The sequence below is a fragment of the Mauremys mutica genome, chromosome 2 (assembly GCF_020497125.1).
Source record: "Mauremys mutica isolate MM-2020 ecotype Southern chromosome 2, ASM2049712v1, whole genome shotgun sequence".
In the NCBI taxonomy this organism is placed as follows: domain Eukaryota; kingdom Metazoa; phylum Chordata; order Testudines; family Geoemydidae; genus Mauremys; species Mauremys mutica.
The window spans coordinates 61,930,583-61,948,662 of record NC_059073.1 but is presented as its reverse complement, the minus strand read 5'-3'; the positions used below and the strand labels follow the sequence as shown (position 1 = coordinate 61,948,662).

At 42.3% G+C, this 18,080-nt stretch overlaps 1 protein-coding gene across 5 annotated transcripts in view; it reads left to right on the top strand.

The window, feature by feature from the left end:
- Positions 1 to 4,771, top strand: part of C2H8orf34 (chromosome 2 C8orf34 homolog) — a 281,523-nt gene extending 276,752 nt beyond the window's left edge. For all 5 annotated transcript variants that reach the window (XM_045002946.1, XM_045002944.1, XM_045002945.1 and 2 more), the window contains exon 14: positions 3,761 to 4,771. In XM_045002946.1, the coding sequence (XP_044858881.1) occupies positions 3,761 to 3,768 (8 nt within the window). In that variant the 3' untranslated portion in view covers positions 3,769 to 4,771. The remainder of the gene's footprint in view (positions 1 to 3,760) is intronic.
- The last annotated feature ends 13,309 nt before the right edge of the window (positions 4,772 to 18,080 follow it).

Genomic DNA, 18,080 nt, shown 5'->3' with positions numbered 1-18,080 from the left:
CTCCAAGGGCTCAGTTCAAGAGACCATGAACCTCATTCTTTTTTGCCCTGCACATTGGTACCTGTACAGAGCGAATGCAAAGTAGATATGAAATGCTAACAAGTCAGAATGGTAACATCCTACATTCACTTTGCACCAGTATAAAAGACTCCATAAGGTGGATGGCAGGGGAGCATCAAACCATGTATGCATACCCTTCTGCACTGCATAAGGTCTGGACAATATCTTGGTTTCACAGCTGGCTGATTGTTTCAGCAGAAGGGTCAGATTGCCACAGAAACCAGGGAAAATTTAAAATACTTTGTGATCCCAATGTACAGAAGTGACCAGGAGGTGAAGAGTTCATGGAAAAAAGAGCTGATTTCCTTCTGCGGCCCTTAGTATGCTACACTTTTAAAACTTTAAATCCCCTCCAACATCTGTGTAATACATTTTACAAGACTGGCAGTTATTCTGACTCAAAGCTGCAGTAACTCCCTGCAGCACAAAGTGGGAAATGCTTACATTTAGGGAGAAAGAAGAGCTGAGAGGGGTTACGTTTATATATCATATATATAAAAGAAATAATTGTGGCTGAGGAACCCCTTTAGTGGGAAGATTCATGAGCTAGCTCTGTTGAGTTGTAATCCCTGATCTATGAAATTGGCTGTCTATATGGCCTATGAGTAAATCACTTTTGGCTTGTCTACATTATCCACAGTCTATTTAGCGAGAGGGTGAATTGCAGTTTGCATTAAAGTGTGCTGTAACTACTCTTTAGCACAAATTAAAAAGTATCTAGTTCATGTTAACATAGTCCTATTTAAAAGGTAACTCTGTTAATGCAAACTAGGTACCTTTTAGTTTGGGCTAGGAGGATCTACATGGGGCAGTTATGGTGCAACACTTAAATGCGTGCTGCAATTCACAGTGCAGAGACATGTAGACAAGCCCATAATCTCTCAATATGCAATACTAATGTGTCCATCACTGTGGTGTCTAAATACCATCTAACTTCTCTGTGTCTCATTTTCCCAGTCTGTAAAATGGGAGTAATATCATCTGCCGACCTCACAGTAAAATTGTGAGAATTAGTTAGTTAATGTTTTGCATATTGCATTCCAAATAGAGCGCCTGATTCTGATCTTATGCTAACTTCACTGACTTCAGTTACTCATTTTTATTCTGGTGTCCTGCCACTAGTCAATGGAGAATTAGGCCCACTAGTTGCTATCTGTACAAGCATTAAATTATTGTCACCCTCCCTTATATTAGAAAATCAGAGTCTTTCAGTAGTTTTAGTCAAGTACCTTTCCAAAGCTGTTTCCTGCCTGAGTGACCTGATGGCATCTAAGGAAGAGATCACTCTCTGTTGGGCGTTTGACAGTTTCTCAAGCATAATATTATAGGAATAGCCATGCTGAATCATCTTGTACAGTATCCCATCTGTAAGAGTGGCTAGTGCCTGATGCTTCAGAGGAAGTTGTAAGAATATACATAATGGACAATTAAGAAGAAATTTGCCTTGAATTCCATAACCCTTGTCTACTAATGGTAGTTAGGTAGGTTTATGCCCTGAAGCATGAAGTATTGTATTCCTTATATCTTTTTGTCCAGTAACATTCATATAAATGCATAATCATGTTTCAAATCCTACTTAAGTCTTGACCTCAGTAATATTTTGTGGCAGCAAGTTTCAGAAGTTAATTATGCATTGTGTTACAAAAAAAATTGAATGTTGTTTTATTCTTGTATTATGAGAGTATATAGGCGTGCCCAGGTTACGTTCTTTATGCCATTCATTATTTTGCATATATCATTGTAATCTCCAAAAACTGTACAATCCCAATCTTTTCAATCTCTCCTCATGTAGAAGTGTTGCCATACCTCTAATAACTTTCATCATCTGTCTCTGGACCCCTTCTATAAGTGTCCTATCTTCTTTGAGATAGGGTGGCCAGCGCTGGGCCTGGTATATCAGGTAGGTAGGTAGAGAGATAGCTAGATAGATATGATGGAGTAAAATCATGGAAATAAGTGGCTGGAAAAAACTCACTGAGGCTTTTGGTCATGACATCATTTCCCTCATCCTTCCCCTTGCCATTACAAGGGATGAAAACATTTCAGTTCAAACACAAAAGTCCTGTCTTGGCAGGCAAAAAAGGTGTTAGTGCAGTTGTTTATGGGGAGCCTAGGCTACAACACAGCTAATACACATTCCAACCATGTTAGCTTGCATCTTAGTGAGTATTAAAAAGGCTTTTTAATCAAGTTAAGCAATTTTGATTGCGTTAGCATGATTGAAAACCTCATCTTTTTATGTTTGTCAAGACAGGGCCAAAGTATCTTGGTAATCATAATAATAATCAGTGCCACCAATATACTAAGTATTTCTGGAAACAAACCTAGCAAAGATTTTAGTAGTGTCATTGAATCTGGCTACATTTTATTAAAGTTGAGTCTGATGGGTGCTTCTAAGAAAAACAGTTTCCAGCAGTTCTCAAACTGTGGGCCGCGACCCCAAAGTTCTTTTAATGGGGTTGGCAGGGCCAGTGTTAGACTTGCTGGGGCCCTGGGCTGAAGCCAAAGCCTGAGCCCCCTCCGCCGGGGCTGAAGCCAAAGCTCAAGGGCTTCAGCCCTCGGCGGCAGGTCTCAGATTTTGGCTTCAGACCCTGTGAAGCAGGGTTTGGGTTGTGGCTTTAGCCCCAGTCCCCAGCAAATTTAACGCCAGCTCTGGGACAGCAGGGCTTGGGCTTTGTCTTCAGCCCACATGGCAGATGCAGGGGGATGGGTCCTGTAGTAATTTTTGTTGTCAGAAGGAAGTCACGGTGCAATGAAGTATGAGAACCGCTGAGTTAAACTTAAGGCAAGGATGAAAGAAATTAATGAAATAAATATAAGGTTAATGTGCAGTAAGGACTTAGCTAGTATTTCACAGGTGTTATTTCCGTTATTATGCATTCTGTTGAATACTCATGTACAAAGCTGGATAGAGTCATATGTAAAATCCACACCTACTCCTTGGGAAAGAGAAACATAAACATCTTGCTACAAGTATATCAGGTTGGTTATCTCCAACTAAAGTTGTTTGTTCGTGTGGCACTTCCTTGGGTCCAACAGATGAGTAGTGTATTTGTGCGTGCTCAAAAGAATTGGATAAATATGAAATCCGTGTACTTTGCTAGTTCTTGTTGTGCTTAGTAGAGTTGGGAGAAGGCTGGTAAAAAAAACCTTCAGGGATATTCACTCAAGTCTGCATGTGAATTTGGTTTGGATGTCCCTTTTATGGGATGGATCCTGCCACTCGATCTTCATAAGCAGATCCACTTGCAGGAACACTCATATCTTTGCTTTCTGTGAGCATCTCTGTGATTCTTTAGTTACCAGCAATGTTTGCAGAAAACAAATATCAAAGTTGCATGGATATGTGAGTATTTGTGGAAACTGAATTTTAAATTCGCACTGGTAAGCATTCACCCTGAAGCTGCATGGTGGTTGCTCATTCAGTCAGGAACAGAAACAATGTCATATGATTTATTTGATTAATCACAATTAACCAACTCATCTCAGGCTTCCTACACTGCACACTTCTCACGATTCATCAATAACTTTAAAACATTGTTAAATGTACATCACTCCATTTTAGGTCCCAGTATTCTATGTGGAAATATGGGAAATCCTGCACAATATAGCAAACACAGTAAAGGATCGAGATTTCTCATTCTATTTTTGTATATAATGGTTTCAGCACTACTTTCTTGTTTTGTGTTTATTTTCACAGGTTTGTGAAATCAGTGGGAATATTGAAGACTTTAATTAAAACAAAATCATGATTATCAAACCTACACCTGAAGATCTGTTTTAGTTTACGTATAATGATTTTAAATAGTTATTTTTATAATATCAACAATACTTAAATGGAATTATTCTGTGTGGATGCTGTAATGCACCGAATCAGATTACTAACTATGGCACAGTGTCCTTAGTAAAGAAGGTTTACTGTCACTTTTGAATACATAGTTAGTATAATGTATTTTGTTTAGTTTATATCCCTGTTATTTTGGAGTGACATTTGATATATTAAACTTTGCCTGATCAAAACAAACTTTGCTTAAAGATTTATGTATTTTAACTTGTCTAAGGTTTTCTACTCCTTATATTTTTGTAATCTTTTCTCATTTTTAGATTAATAAACATTAAAGCATTCACCCACATCTACCAATATGTATGTCCTATTCAAGTCTCTGAGAGCTAGTTGCTCACCATAATCACCTGGAGAAAGGGATAGGCGCGGGAGAAAGAGAGTGGTAAGGAAGGGAGGTGTAGCAGAAACAGGTGTTGCCTATGTCACATAGCTTTGTACTGAGTTTATCTACTTTGTTCTTAAAAAAATAAACACAGATTCTGTTAAAATGGAATACACACATGAGGAATGAAACATGCATGCCAAAAATAAAGCACTAAGGGAATTTCATGTAGACAATGAATTTTATTTACCCATATAAATTACTGAAACAAATTATCTGTTTTAAACAAGTTAATTGGTGTAAGCTGCTTGTTTGGAATTTTAAGACATGTCTGCGCACAAATATCAAATTAAGGAATGTGATGATGAGTACATTTACGGGTCTCATTTAGCTGTTGATTCTGTTAAGTATATTTGCAGCTTGTTTTCTTTTGTCTTCTGTTAGATTCAGTTGTTTCTGTATCTTAGCCATAACTGTATAATGAAACTGCTTGCAACTGTTACAAAAACAGACTGTAACCACCATCCGATAAAGAAATAAAAATGAATTCCCTATCCTTAACACTCAAACAATGTGGGTATATTGGTTGTTTTTTTTCCTCGCTCAGACACATGGAATGCTGGCAGGTAGCAGTTTACACCAGACCACATGGAAGAGCATGCTAGAAAATGTTCCTGACTCATAGATATTTTGCTTTATTATGAACCATAATACCTCTGGCCCCAATCTTGCACTGAGCTATGCACAGGTAGACTGATGGCCCAATGGAGTCTACCCCTGCCCCACCTGGCGCTCATTGCAGGATTGGGACCTTTATACTTATCCCTAGTTCATGAAGAAAACTTGCTTACATAGTACACACTTGAAATATGCTTGGAAGTAAGTGTGTGTGTGTGTGTGTACACACACGCACAAGTGCCGACTCTGGGTTCCCCTCCTGCCCAGCACCTCCTGTCTGCAGGCAACTCACCAATCAACTCCTCCCCCCTTGCTCTAAGTGCCTCCTGCCTGCCACAATCAGCTGTTCCGTGGTGTGCAGGTGGCACTGGAGGGGAGGAGCAGGGACAGGGAGTGCTCGGGAGAGGGGGTAGAACTGGGCAGGAAGAGGTGAGGCAGGGATGGGAGCTTGGGAGAAGGGGTGGGGGCGGGGCCAGCGGAGCAGTGGGGGGGGGGTTGAGCACCCCTGGGGCCCGGAGGAAGCTGGCACCTGTGTATGTGACTACGGAATGGTCTGGGATAACCCTATTCCATATTTATATTCTTTGTGCATATCCTGTTTGCCCATTACACAAGTTAAAACCTAACAAGGATTTGGTTATTTTTAGGAGGTGGTGGGAGAATGATGACAGGATTTCACCCTTCTTATTCAGAACCTGTCTGATAATGTTGTGGATTGTCGCATGAGAGAAATTACAATCCAGTCTCTTTGGCAGTCTGTTGGCTCTAGAACTGCTTACTTTTGTAAGAACTAGAATGACATATTTGGGTGGGTTGTTAAAATGGGTGGGGTGTGAGTGGTTTATGCTTTCAGGGAGGAAGTCTCCTGGGTGCAGAAGGGAAAGGCAAGGCTTATGCATCTTGGTGGTGCACAGAACTTGCCCAGATCTTAGGCACTGGGGTAAATTTCACCCTCAGTACAAATATTTAACTCCCAATAAAGCTATGGGAATTCAACCAGTATGTCAAGGGAAGGACACTTCCTAGAGAGTATGGCACGATGGCTGGACTCTGCAACAATGCCAGCTCTCAAGATACTTGGTGTTTTGTTGAAACCTAGGCTCCTGCAATCATGTGGTGATGTGAAAATTTAATCTTTCATTTTTTTAAAAGCAGTTTCTAGAACAGCTTGAATCACAGAAGATTAGGGTTGGAAGAGAGCTCAGGAGGTCATCTAGTCCAACCCCCTGCTCAAAGCAGGACCAACCCCAACTAAATCATCCCAGCCAGGGCTTTGTCAAGCCGGGCCTTAAAAATCTCTAAGGAATCAATTTTGAAGCACTTTGAGGAGAGGAAAGTGATCAGGAACAGTCAGCATGGATTCACCAAGGGCAAGTCATGCCTGACTAACCTAATAGCCTTCTATAATGAGTAAACTAGCTCTGTGGATGAGGGGAAAGTAGTGGACGTGTTATTCCTTGACTTTAGCAAAGCTTTTGATACGGTCTCCCACGGTATTCTTGCCAGCAAATTAAAGAAGTATGGCCTGGATGAATGGACTGTAAGTTGGCTAGAAAGCTGGCTAGATCATCGGGAGTAGTGATCAATGGCTCCATGTCTAGTTGGCAGCTGGTATCAAGCGAAGTGCCCCAAGGGTCGGTCCTGGGGCCAGTTTTGTTCAATATCTTCATTAATGATCTGGAGGATGACGTGGACTGCCCCTCAGCAAGTTTGCAGATGACACTAAACTGGGAGGAGAGGTAGATACGCTGGAGGGTAGGGATAGGATACAGAGGGACCTAGACAAATTAGAGGATTGGGCCAAAAGAAATTTGATGAGGTTCAACAAGGACAAGTGCAGAGTCCTGCACTTAGGAAGGAAGAATCTCATGCACTGCTACAGACTAGGGATCAAGTGGCTAGGCAGCAGTTCTGCAGAAAAGGACTTAGGGGTTACAGTGGACGAGAAGCTGGATATGAGTCAACGGTGTGCCCTTGTTGCCAAGAAGACTAATGGCATTTTGGGCTGTATAAGTAGGAGCATTGCCAATAGATCGAGAGATGTGATCATTCCCCTCTATTCAGCATTGGTGAGGCCTCATCTGGAGTACTGTGTCCAGTTTTGGGCCCCACACTACAAGAAGGATGGGCAACAAAAATGACTAGGGGTCTGGAGCACATGACTTATGAGGGGAGGCTAAGGGAACTGGGATTTTTTAGTCCGCAGAAGAGAAGAATGAGAGAGGATTTGATAGCTGCTTTCAACTACCTGACAGGAGGTTCCAAAGAGGATGGATCTAGACTGTTCTCAGTGGTACCAGATGACAGAACAAGAAGCAATGATCTCAAGTTGCAGTAGGGGAGGTTTAGGTTGGATATTAGGAAACACTATTTCACTCAGAGGGTGGTGAAGCACTGGAATGGGTTACCTAGGGAGGTGGTGGAATCTCCTTCCTTAGAGGTCAGGCTTGACAAAGCCCTGGCTGGGATGATTTAGTTGGGGATTGGTCCTGCTTTGAGCAGGTGGTTGGACTAGATGACCTCCTGAGGTCCCTTCCAACCTTGATATTCTATGATTCTATGGAGATTCCACCTTCCACCGTCTCCCTAGGTAACCCATTCCAGTGCTTCACCACCCTCCTAGTGAAATAATGATCTGAAATCATGATCTGACTGACCCTACAATTTCAAAACCAGAAGACAAATAAACAGAGCCTTATCTTAAAAAAAAGTAAAAAATAAAATAAATGTCTCATGATTTTTAACCCAATCTTGTAATTTGTTGACTCTTTTGGTGTTGTAGCAATCAAGATGTCCAAACCTTGGCCCATAAAACCAGGCACCCAAGCAATCGCTGCCGCTTGGTGTTCTGGCTGCAAACAAGCTGGCAGCAAGGCTTAATGAGTTATTAGAGCTGCCTGAAGGAACCATGAGATACTTAGTAGACAACAAGCACCTAGTTCCCTATGTATAAACAGCAACTGGGAAGGCTACACAGAAGGTGTGTGTGAGACAAGCTGGGGGAAGGCTTATTCATTTTCTGTTTGGCCTTTTGGCTTCAGGAAGCAGTTTCCATTTGCCAGTTGTTTATTAAATAAATGGTGCCTCCATGCTGCCTAAATTGAATGGAGACTCACTTGTGCAAGTTCTGCTTTTTGCTGCCACTACCCTTGCTGGTTCGTTGCAGTGTTAAGGTGCTTTTATATTTCTACAACCAAGCACCCAAAGCCAGCACTCAGTACTGCACGATGAATGTGCCTCTTCCTAGCAATATACAGAATGGACCAGGAACACTTTTTTCATATAGACCTTATCAGCCAAAGCTGAAGCCTAAGCTGCTTCTCCCAATGGAAAAAGAGCTCTGCTAAGTAGAAATATCATTCTCCTAGCAAAATGCTATGAAAAGCTGGATTTACTAGCCTTTTTAATACAGCAGGTGAGTACATAATATCAATAATATTTGCTAGCAAGAAAAATACCACTATAATAAGGAACTTGTATAGAAAAATTATATAGGCACAATAAATGTCTAAATCTATGAAAATGTCATAGCCTGTCCTGCAAGCAGCTGTCTTTCTTTCCAAACACCTGTTAAAACAAAAGTATCTTTATTAGACAGAATGTGTTTTTACTCAGCTGCATTTCTTCTTTAAGAGCTTCTTGCCATTAATGAACTATCTGAATAATCATTAAAACATCCTTCAAGTGTCCCTATTAACTTCAATAGTGTTAAAGCAGTGATAAACTCCTTCTGTGTTGCCTCACTTCGAGTAGTTAACATTGCCTGGCAGGATTTTTTTTAAGTAACTTCTTAGTCCCCCAGTCTTCATCTTTAAGGATGTTAGGAGTGTGTGGAAGAGAAATGGGAAAGAAAGTTCTTTGCAGAACTTTGAGTGAGAATGATTTCTTTCTGAAATGTGTTTATTTTGTGGAAATCTCCGCTGAGCGATTTCTTGTCATGAAATCCATGCAAAATGTTAAAAATAAATAAATAAATAAAATTAAATCATTCATTCACTGATTCCTAGATTCAAAGGCCAGAAGTGACTATTGTGATCATCTAGTCTGACTTCCTATATAACACAGGCCAGAGAACTTCCCCAAAAATAATTATTAAAACATATCTCATAACAAACATCCAATCTTGAGTTAAAATTACAGTAATGGAGAACTCACCATGACCCTTGGTAAATTGTTCCAATGATTATGCATTCAATGTGGTGTTCACGTACAACAATAACAATGGCCTTTTATGAATGTGCTTCATAGAAATCACTCTTGATTCATAATTTGTCTCTTGCTTCTGAGGCAGGAATTGCTACAGAGATCTGAAACAATTTTAGTTGTGATTAACTAAAGAACAGCATTCAAAAATTCTAAGAGATTCTTTGACCAGGTCTCCTTAGCTGGAAGAATCATAGTTGAGATGTAGCATTCTGATGATGAGAAGATAAAAATGGGGGCATGAGATGGGATTTGATATATGCCTATTATTAAAGGTCCATAGACAATGCGTGAAATCCTGACCTGATTGAAACTGATAGCAAAATTTCCATTGATTTCAGTGAGACAATGATTTCACCCAATATTTTTATTTACAGAAGTGCCACATTCATTATTATTTTATTTTATTAGATAATATGTGTAAGAGAATAATCTTAGTTTCTAATTGGCTTTCCAGTGGGAACATCTGAAATGACATTGATCCTAAGAGATATTAAACAGCAGTGAAGACTCAGAATGAAGTTGGGGTTTCTGTTTTTTGAGTATGTATGATTTGAAGACTGAATCTAAGTAACCTTTGAGGGAGGAATATTAATAGAGTACCTGGAGCAATCCAAAGTCCAGCTGGAGCTCTCCTAAGGTTTGGGGAAATGAATTACTCCCTCCCAAACATCTTGTTAATTGAAGGCAATAAGAATGGGTAAGAATTTGACTGGTCCACCTAGTCAGAAATTACTCAATTCTAGAGTACATTAATCAAGGATTATGCCTCAAATAAACTTTAAATGGGCAACAGATTTGGCAACAATGTTAAATCATTTAATGAAGGGAGGGATGTTATTGCTAAATTCACACCTGACAAAGAAAGAAATCTTTAAACCTAGAATCACTTTCACTACCCAGTTGCTGATAGAAGGAAGAAACCTCATTATACCTTAATTATAGACTTGAGTTATAAAATATCTGTCACAATAACTTCAATTTCTATGTTATATTTTCTAATAATTTGATGCAAAATTCAAACTAGCTACAGCATAGATTTTAAAACATAATACTTTGCTGATTTGTCATTTACCATGGAAAACTGAGTTTAGCTAACTTAATCTGACTTTTCTGCTTAAAAAAGCATAAAACAAGTTCTAATGTGAATAGTGGCAACAATAAACCCCCAGCTCCCCTATCTGACAACTTCTAACATGCAGTATCAAATAAAAACTGACATCTCTTCCCAGTTGCTGTACTGGAATTTAGGTTCAATCTGCACAGAGCACATGCACCTCTGGTTATATTTTAACATACAAAATTGATATAAGCGAATATGAAATACATCTGACCTGTGTTTAGCTCTTTGGGAGCTCTGGAGCTTTAGTTAGGTAACCTCATGCATTCATTTGGCTGTATTGCGAGAAAATTTGGAGGGTTAACAATATTTTCCTAGCACTGTAAATGTTCAGATACATTCTTCAAGCCTTTGCAGAATAATTCTATGGCAGAGCCAAGTTTTCATTATTTGAGACACTGTCCACAAACGTCTCCTTGTTTTATGGACAGATAAACGGTGCTATGCTTTCTGAGTGTTACACTGGGTAACGAGGAATGAGATCATGAAAACGAGGAATGAGATCATGAAAACAATCATCTCAACTCCCTAGGTGTGACTTTAAAACAAGAGCTTGAACACAGAAAGCTGCTGATTCCAACCATTGGCTTGAGTCTCCCCTTTATGCTATAGCATTGTTGAGAATTATGTGGGGGCAACAAGAGAATATACCCTGCTCGATGGTATAGTGCCGGATAGCATGTGTGCTCGCACCCTAATTTTCTATGATTCATGGCTGAAAATGGTATACTGTTTCATCTGCAAGGATTAAACCTAGAGGAGTCCTGCTCTCCTAGAGCTCACGCTCCTCTACCTGGTGAAGTGAGGACTCCCACCAGGCAGGAAATGGGTCTGGGCCTCCCATCCTATTCCATCAGGGGCAGCAGCAGAAGCAGCCAATCAGAAAAGAGACATCCCAGGTAGTGTTCCCTATTCAGCTCTTCTCTGTAGGCAGATTTGTCACCCTGCCGATGCTCCACAATTACTGAAATGCTTTAGGAATGGTAGTAAATATTTCTATAATGATAGTGTTTAAAGGTCCCAAATGCTGACTGGGAACCCATTGTGCTTGGTGCTGTACAAACATAGAAAAGAAACAGTCCCTGTCCTGAAGGGCTTCTAGTCTAAAGATACAAACATGAAGAGAAGGGGTGGACATACAACATATAAACAAATGAATATGGTGAAGAATTGGCACCACTTTGTTAGTTAAATCTTGTGTGGGTTCTTATTTATTTAATCCCCCATTGTGCAGGCAACTGCAATGGGTCTTTCAGACTTTCCAGCAAAGAAACCCCCTGACTCATTGATGTTTCTACATCAATCCCGACCCTCCCATCCTGGTAAAGATGGAGCAGCAGGGATATTCCCTACCTCACTCCATACAGTGCACACATATGCATGGACTTTTGCTTGGCGGTCTATGGGCTACCTGGGGACATGATCTCCTTTTGGAGACATTTCTTCTCCTGTCCTGATTCTCTTCCTCTTGTTATGACACAAAGTGATGCAACCCTCCATAAAATTGAGTTTGAGTTGGGTTGCTACCAGAGGTGAAAGTAAGCCAGTACGGGCCGGTACGGAGGACTGGTAAGAAAAAGAGACTGCCTGAGGGAGGGAGAAGCCTGCCCCCTGCATAAGAATAGTTTAAACTCAGCTGTTCCCTGAGTGGTTCAGCCCCCGGGGTTAGGAGTGGTTTCTGGCATCCTTGTTAATTTCACTCACAGTAGGAGGGGAGAGGGTGTGTTTGACCATGGCAGGGGCAGTCCTTGTCTGCCCCCGGGATGAGGGGATCTCTCCAATACTAATATACACAACAAATACAAGCATTTGGCTGTACAGCTTAAATCCAGAGCTAATAAAAGCAGGTGGAAGGCGAAAATTCACTGTCACATTGGTTTCTCGTCTCCTCCCTCCCCCTCCTCCAGCCAGGCTGGAGACAAGGCTCTGCATTCCTTCCCCCTCTTCTCCCCCCTCAGCAGGGGTTCTCCTCTAGGCTCTAGCTTGCAGTAGGGACACTGGCTGAAATGCCTGCTGCTGCTGCCTGCATAAGAACAGTTTAAACTCAGCTGTTCCCTGCGCAGTTCAGCCCCCAGCATTAGGAGCCATTTCTGGCATCCTTGTTAATTTCACTGCCGGTTGTTGTTGGGGGCGAGAGGGTGTGTGTGATCATAGCAAGGGCAGTTCTTTTCTGCCCCCTGGATGAGGGGATCTTCTATACACAAAAAATGCAATCAAAATCAGGAACCATTTCCAAGTTCAAATCTATCCCATTCCCTCCCCAGCAGAGGATCATGGTTGTGATGTCCAAACTGCTTGCAGATCTTCTTTGAAATGTTACTGAACTGAGCAGGGAACCGCTGAGTTTAAACTGTTCTTATGCAGGAGGCAGGCTTCTCCCTCCCTCAGCCAGTCTCCCTGCTCTTTGCTGCAAGCTGCAAGCTAGAGGGAAGCCCCTGCAGCTGCTGAGTGCCAGGCAGGGAGAAAGCACGGAGCCTAATGTCAGCAGCCTGGCTAGAGGAGGAGGGAAGACACGGAGAAAAATGTGACAGTGAGTTTTCACTTTTTCAGGATTATTCCAATAGTAAAGTTTTATTACAGACAGTACTGGTGGTAGTAATAGTAGCTTTATTTTCTCTATGTCATGCAATGGGAGGGATCTATGAAGTATGTAGGAGAGGTGGGTTGCTTGCGATTGGACCATATGGGTAAGAAATGTAAATTACTTTCCCCCCTGCCCAAACCCCAGGGCTCCCAGCTGCCTCTGCAGCTGGTAGCTCCGGGGGTGATTTAAAGGGCCCGGCTCCTAGCTTCAGCCAAATACCCGAGCCCTTTAAATCCTGATTTAAAGGCCCCACCTCTTCTGATAGAGACTTTCTGATAGTTACTTTCACCCCTGGTTGCTACCCAAAAGTACCAGGGTGAAATCCTGGCTCCACTGACGTCATTGAGAGTTTTGCTGTTGACTTCAGTGGAGCCAGGATTTCACTCGCCATTGTCCATCAGAATTGCTGAAGAGAGACAAGGTGGCTGAGGTAATATCTTTTATTGGATCAACTTCTGTTGGTAAGAGACACAAGCTTTCAAGAAAAGCAGCAAAGAATCCTGTGGCACCTTATAGACTAACAGACGTTTTGCAGCATGAGCTTTCGTGGGTGAATGCCCACTTCGTCGGATGCAAGAGTGGAAATTTCCAGGGGCAGGTAAATATAAGCAAGCAAGAAGCAAGCTAGAGATAACGAGGTTAGATCAATCAGGGAGGATGAGGCCCTGTTCTAGCAGTTGAGGTGTGAAAACCAAGGGAGGAGAAACTGGTTCTGTAGTTGGCAAGCCATTCACAGTCTTTGTTTAATCCTAAACTGATGGTGTCAAATTTGCAAATGAACTGAAGCTCAGCAGTTTCTATTTGAAGTCTGGTCCTGAAGTTTTTTTGCTGCAGGATGGCCACCTTAAGATCTGCTATTGTGTGGCCAGGGAGGTTGAAGTGTTCTCCTACAGGTTTTTGTATATTGCCATTCCTAATATCTGATTTGTGTCCATTTATCCTTTTCCTTAGAGACTGTCCAGTTTGGCCGATGTACATAGCAGAAGGGCATTGCTGGCATATGATGGCATATATTACATTGGTGGATGTGCAGGTGAATGAACCGGTGATGGTGTGGCTGATCTGGTTAGGTCCTGTGATGGTGTTGCTGGTGTAGATATGTGGGCAGAGTTGGCATCGAGGTTTGTTGCATGGATTGGTTCCTGAGCTAGAGTTACTATGGTGCGGTGTGCAGTTACTGGTGAGAATATGCTTCAGGTTGGCAGGTTGTCTGTGGGTGAGGACTGGCCTGCCACCCAAGGCCTGTGAAAGTGTGGGATCATTGTCCAGGATGGGTTGTAGATCCCTGATGATGCGTTGGAAGGGCTTTAGCTGGGGACTGTATGTGATGGCCAGTGGAGTCCTGTTGGTTTCTTTCTTGGGTTTGTCTTGCAGTAGGAGGCTTCTGGGTACACGTCTGGCTCTGTTGATCTGTTTCCTTATTTCCTCGTGCGGGTACTGTAGTTTTGAGAATGCTTGGTGGAGATTTTCTAGGTGTTGGTCTCTGTCTGCGGGGTTAGAGCAGATATGGTTGTACCTCAGTGCTTGGCTGTAGACAATGGATCTTGTGGTGTGTCCGGGATGGAAGCTGGAGGCATAGCGGTCGGTAGGTTTTCGGTATAGGGTGGTGTTAATGTGACCATCACTTATTAGCACCGTGGTGTCTAGGAAGTGGACCTCCCGTGTAGATTGGTCCAGGCTGAGGTTGATGGAGGGGTGGAAGCTGTTGAAATCGTGGTGGAATTTTTCCAGAGTCTCCTTCCCATGGGTCCAGATGATGAAGATGTCATCAATGTAGTGTAGGTAGAGAAGGGGTGTGAGTGGACGGGAGCTGAGGAAGCGTTGTTCCAGGTCGGCCATAAAAATATTGGCATATTGTGGGGCCATGCGGGTGCCCATAGCGGTGCCACTGATCTGGAGATATATATTGTCATCAAATTTGAAATAGTTGTGTGTGAGGATAAAGGCACAGAGCTCAGCAACCAGTTGTGCTGTGGCATCATCAGGGATACTGTTCCTGACAGCTTGTATTCCATCAGTGTGTGGGATGTTTGTGTAGAGAGCCTCTACATCCATGGTGGCTAGGATGGTGTTTTCTGGAAGGTCACCAATGCATTGTAGTTTCCTCAGGAAATCAGTAGTGTCACGGAGATAGCTGGGAGTGCTGGTGGCGTAGGGTCTGAGCAGAGAGTCCACATATCCAGACAGTCCTTCAGTGAGAGTTCCAATGCCCGAGATGATGGGGCGTCCAGGATTTCCGGGTTTGTGGATCTTGGGTAGTAGATAGAATAACCCTGGTCGGGGCTCTAAGGGTATGTTGATTTGTTCTGGTGTTAGTGTAGGGAGTGTCCTGAGTAGATGGTGCAGTTTCTTAGTGTATTCCTCAGTGGGATCTGAGGGAAGTAGCCTGTAAAATTTGGTATTGGAGAGTTGTCTGGCGGCCTCCTTCTGGTAGTCAGACCTGTTCATGATGACAACAGCACCTCCTTTATCAGCCTCTTTGATTATAATGTCAGGATGGTTTCTGAGGCTGTGGATGGCATTGCTTTTGAGAGCTGCTCTTTGTCCGAGACCAATATGGGTTCGAACAGCTTTTTTATTGGGAGAGGAAAAAACAAGCTGGACCAGAATAAAATTTAAAGCCAAATGGCTGTGTTTATTTGGGGGAGAGTTACAACCTGGGCCAGGAAAAAGGGGCAATTCTTTAACTAAGATGTTATCAAAATGCAAACACACCCAAAAAATTGTCAGAGTACAAATTCACCTGAGAAATTATTAACATACAAATTCACACTACTCACTACTTTACACTAAGTGGACAAACATGCACCAATTGCACAAGAAGGAAATTCAGGTTCGTCAGAGCGGTGCCCGGTGCAACACACAAAAGGAGCCCACAGGCTACTGCCTCAACCGCCCTTGCTTTCACACCAAAGGTTTTACCCAAAGTGTGGTGCGGCTGCGATTGTGCAGTTTCCACTCACTCGGACCGCGGGGATAGAAACAACCTTGGTCGGCCGATCCCCAGATGGAGACAGCACCCAGACTCAAACACTCCACACAGAGACAGAACAGTAACTTGAAACAGTTTATAATCAATTACCTACTAAAATCCAGAACAGATACACAAAACTGAACAAACTGTGCAAGCATTAACCAGATAAAGTAAAATACAACAATTCAACTTTCATATACTATATACACAACTTGGTACCAAGTAAGGGAGGGAAAAAGGGAAGAGGCTAGGCAAACAGGATATTACAGAAATTCGAATGCAAATATCGCACTCCAGGCGCAGCTGACCAGCAGTACAGACACCAAGGGCATGACGAATTAGTGGGAAGTAATCCGAAACGACACGACACGAGCCGGCTAAATCCGGAGGAGACCCTGGCTGAAAGGATGATCAGGCCTTTCAGCTAACATGCGGACACTCCTGCAAATTTTGGTGGGAAGCATGGTTTTATTCGAAGGCTCTTTTACTCGTGTCAGCATCTGATTGGTCCCTGGCTCCTACGCCCTTCAGGCTCCGAGCTGTTGCCTTCTATGTCAACAGGATTTGCACACGGCACACTGGCATTTTTGCACAAGGCACTAGCCTGACCCCTAGATGACCAAGCAAAAAGAGCGGGGAAAATGCACACGGCACTATAATGTTGCACACCGCACCTTACGGTTGCACACGACACCACGGTGTTGCTGGGCAAGATTAGGTCTCCGCTCTCTCCTGAGGAACAAGAACCTGATCCAAAATGGAGGTAGCCTTGTCCTTTTACCAGAACAAGATGGCCGCAGACCGACAATTGGCCATACAGAAACCATAACTGAGCATAGGGTTGCGACACTCTTCAGGTCTGGAAAACTTATTCAGACTGTTACAAGGTGGAACAGATTGTTTAGCATAAGTAGTTAACACATATTTCAAGGGACCATTCAAGGTGAAGTGGCCCATTAACACCCTTCCACTCACCAGGAGAAAAGAAAGAAAGGGGAAGTTATTAGTGGATTATAGATTGTTGTAATAAGTGACAAATCCAAGAGGCATTTTTTACAGGCTATGCAACTTTTCAGTCACTGCCAGCAAGGGCTAGTGCTCTGGAGGCCGTGCATGTTGCTGCTAGCAGAAGTCCTGGCGCAGACACTGGAAACCAAATACCGGTATGAGGAAAAATAAAAAGGGCCATTCAGACCTACCCATTTCAATCACAACTGTATCTAAGCAGCACATGAGTAATTTGTGGGTAAATTCCAAAAACTTGCCAAAAATTCACCCTGGGGTCAGAGAAGTTCAGTAATTCAAAATTTCTCCATATATGCCTCCCGAAGTCATTCCGTCTCTATTGATGTGTGTAATCCAATGCCTATGTGTTCACAGTTCTGGGTTTAATAAGTGTGGGGCCCTCCAGAGCAACTTGGAACTCCTATTCCCTTTAGTGACACTACTTTGTTGTGTCCAGAACACGTTATCTACCTGGGTGATTGAACAGAGATCCTACATAATTGAAAACACCTTCCTAGTGCTATTTATTTAAAACAGCTAATAGGCTTGCCTGGGGCATATGAATACATAAGCCTTTGGGGAAAGACATCAGCATCAACTTCAGCTGTGATTTCACATCCGCTGTTTCCTAAGGCAGTTTAGGGTTATTGAGAGGCTGAAGTTAAAACTCTTCCAGTCAAATCACAGCCAAGATCCCTTTATGGTGTATATCCACTCTTTCCTTTATAAGCAAATTAATTCAGACCATAACAAATTAAACATTGTCTTCTGACACTTATTTTATATAATGAATGTTCGTATGAGGCCATACCAAATTCCATTCTTCTAATGTTGGAACATTCTGACGTTTCCACCTTCCTAGACTGGCAGGGCAATGGTAAGTCTTTCTGAAAAAATGGGGTTTGTATCCTGCCAGTTTGAAAAATCATGTAAGAGGAATACTTGCAGCAGGGTGGATATTTTTATTCCTAATAACACCAAATCAATCATCTTTGACTAGAGTATTTTGATTTTTGGACATAATCTAATTATATGTGGAAAGCACACAGTCACATCTCATTTAACCCACATCTAAGTCGATAAGATGGAGTTTAATAAGTCCTATGTAATATTTTAAAATAAGTTAACTTCATGTTTTTCTTTGCTAATCTGGTAATGAAGTCTGAAATCTGGCACAAGTGTCACTTAAAGTTGCAGAGTTGTAGCCGTGTTAGTCTGTATCAGCAAAAACAAGGAGTCTTTATGGCACCTTAGAGCACGAAAGCTTATGCCCAAATAAATGTGTTAGTC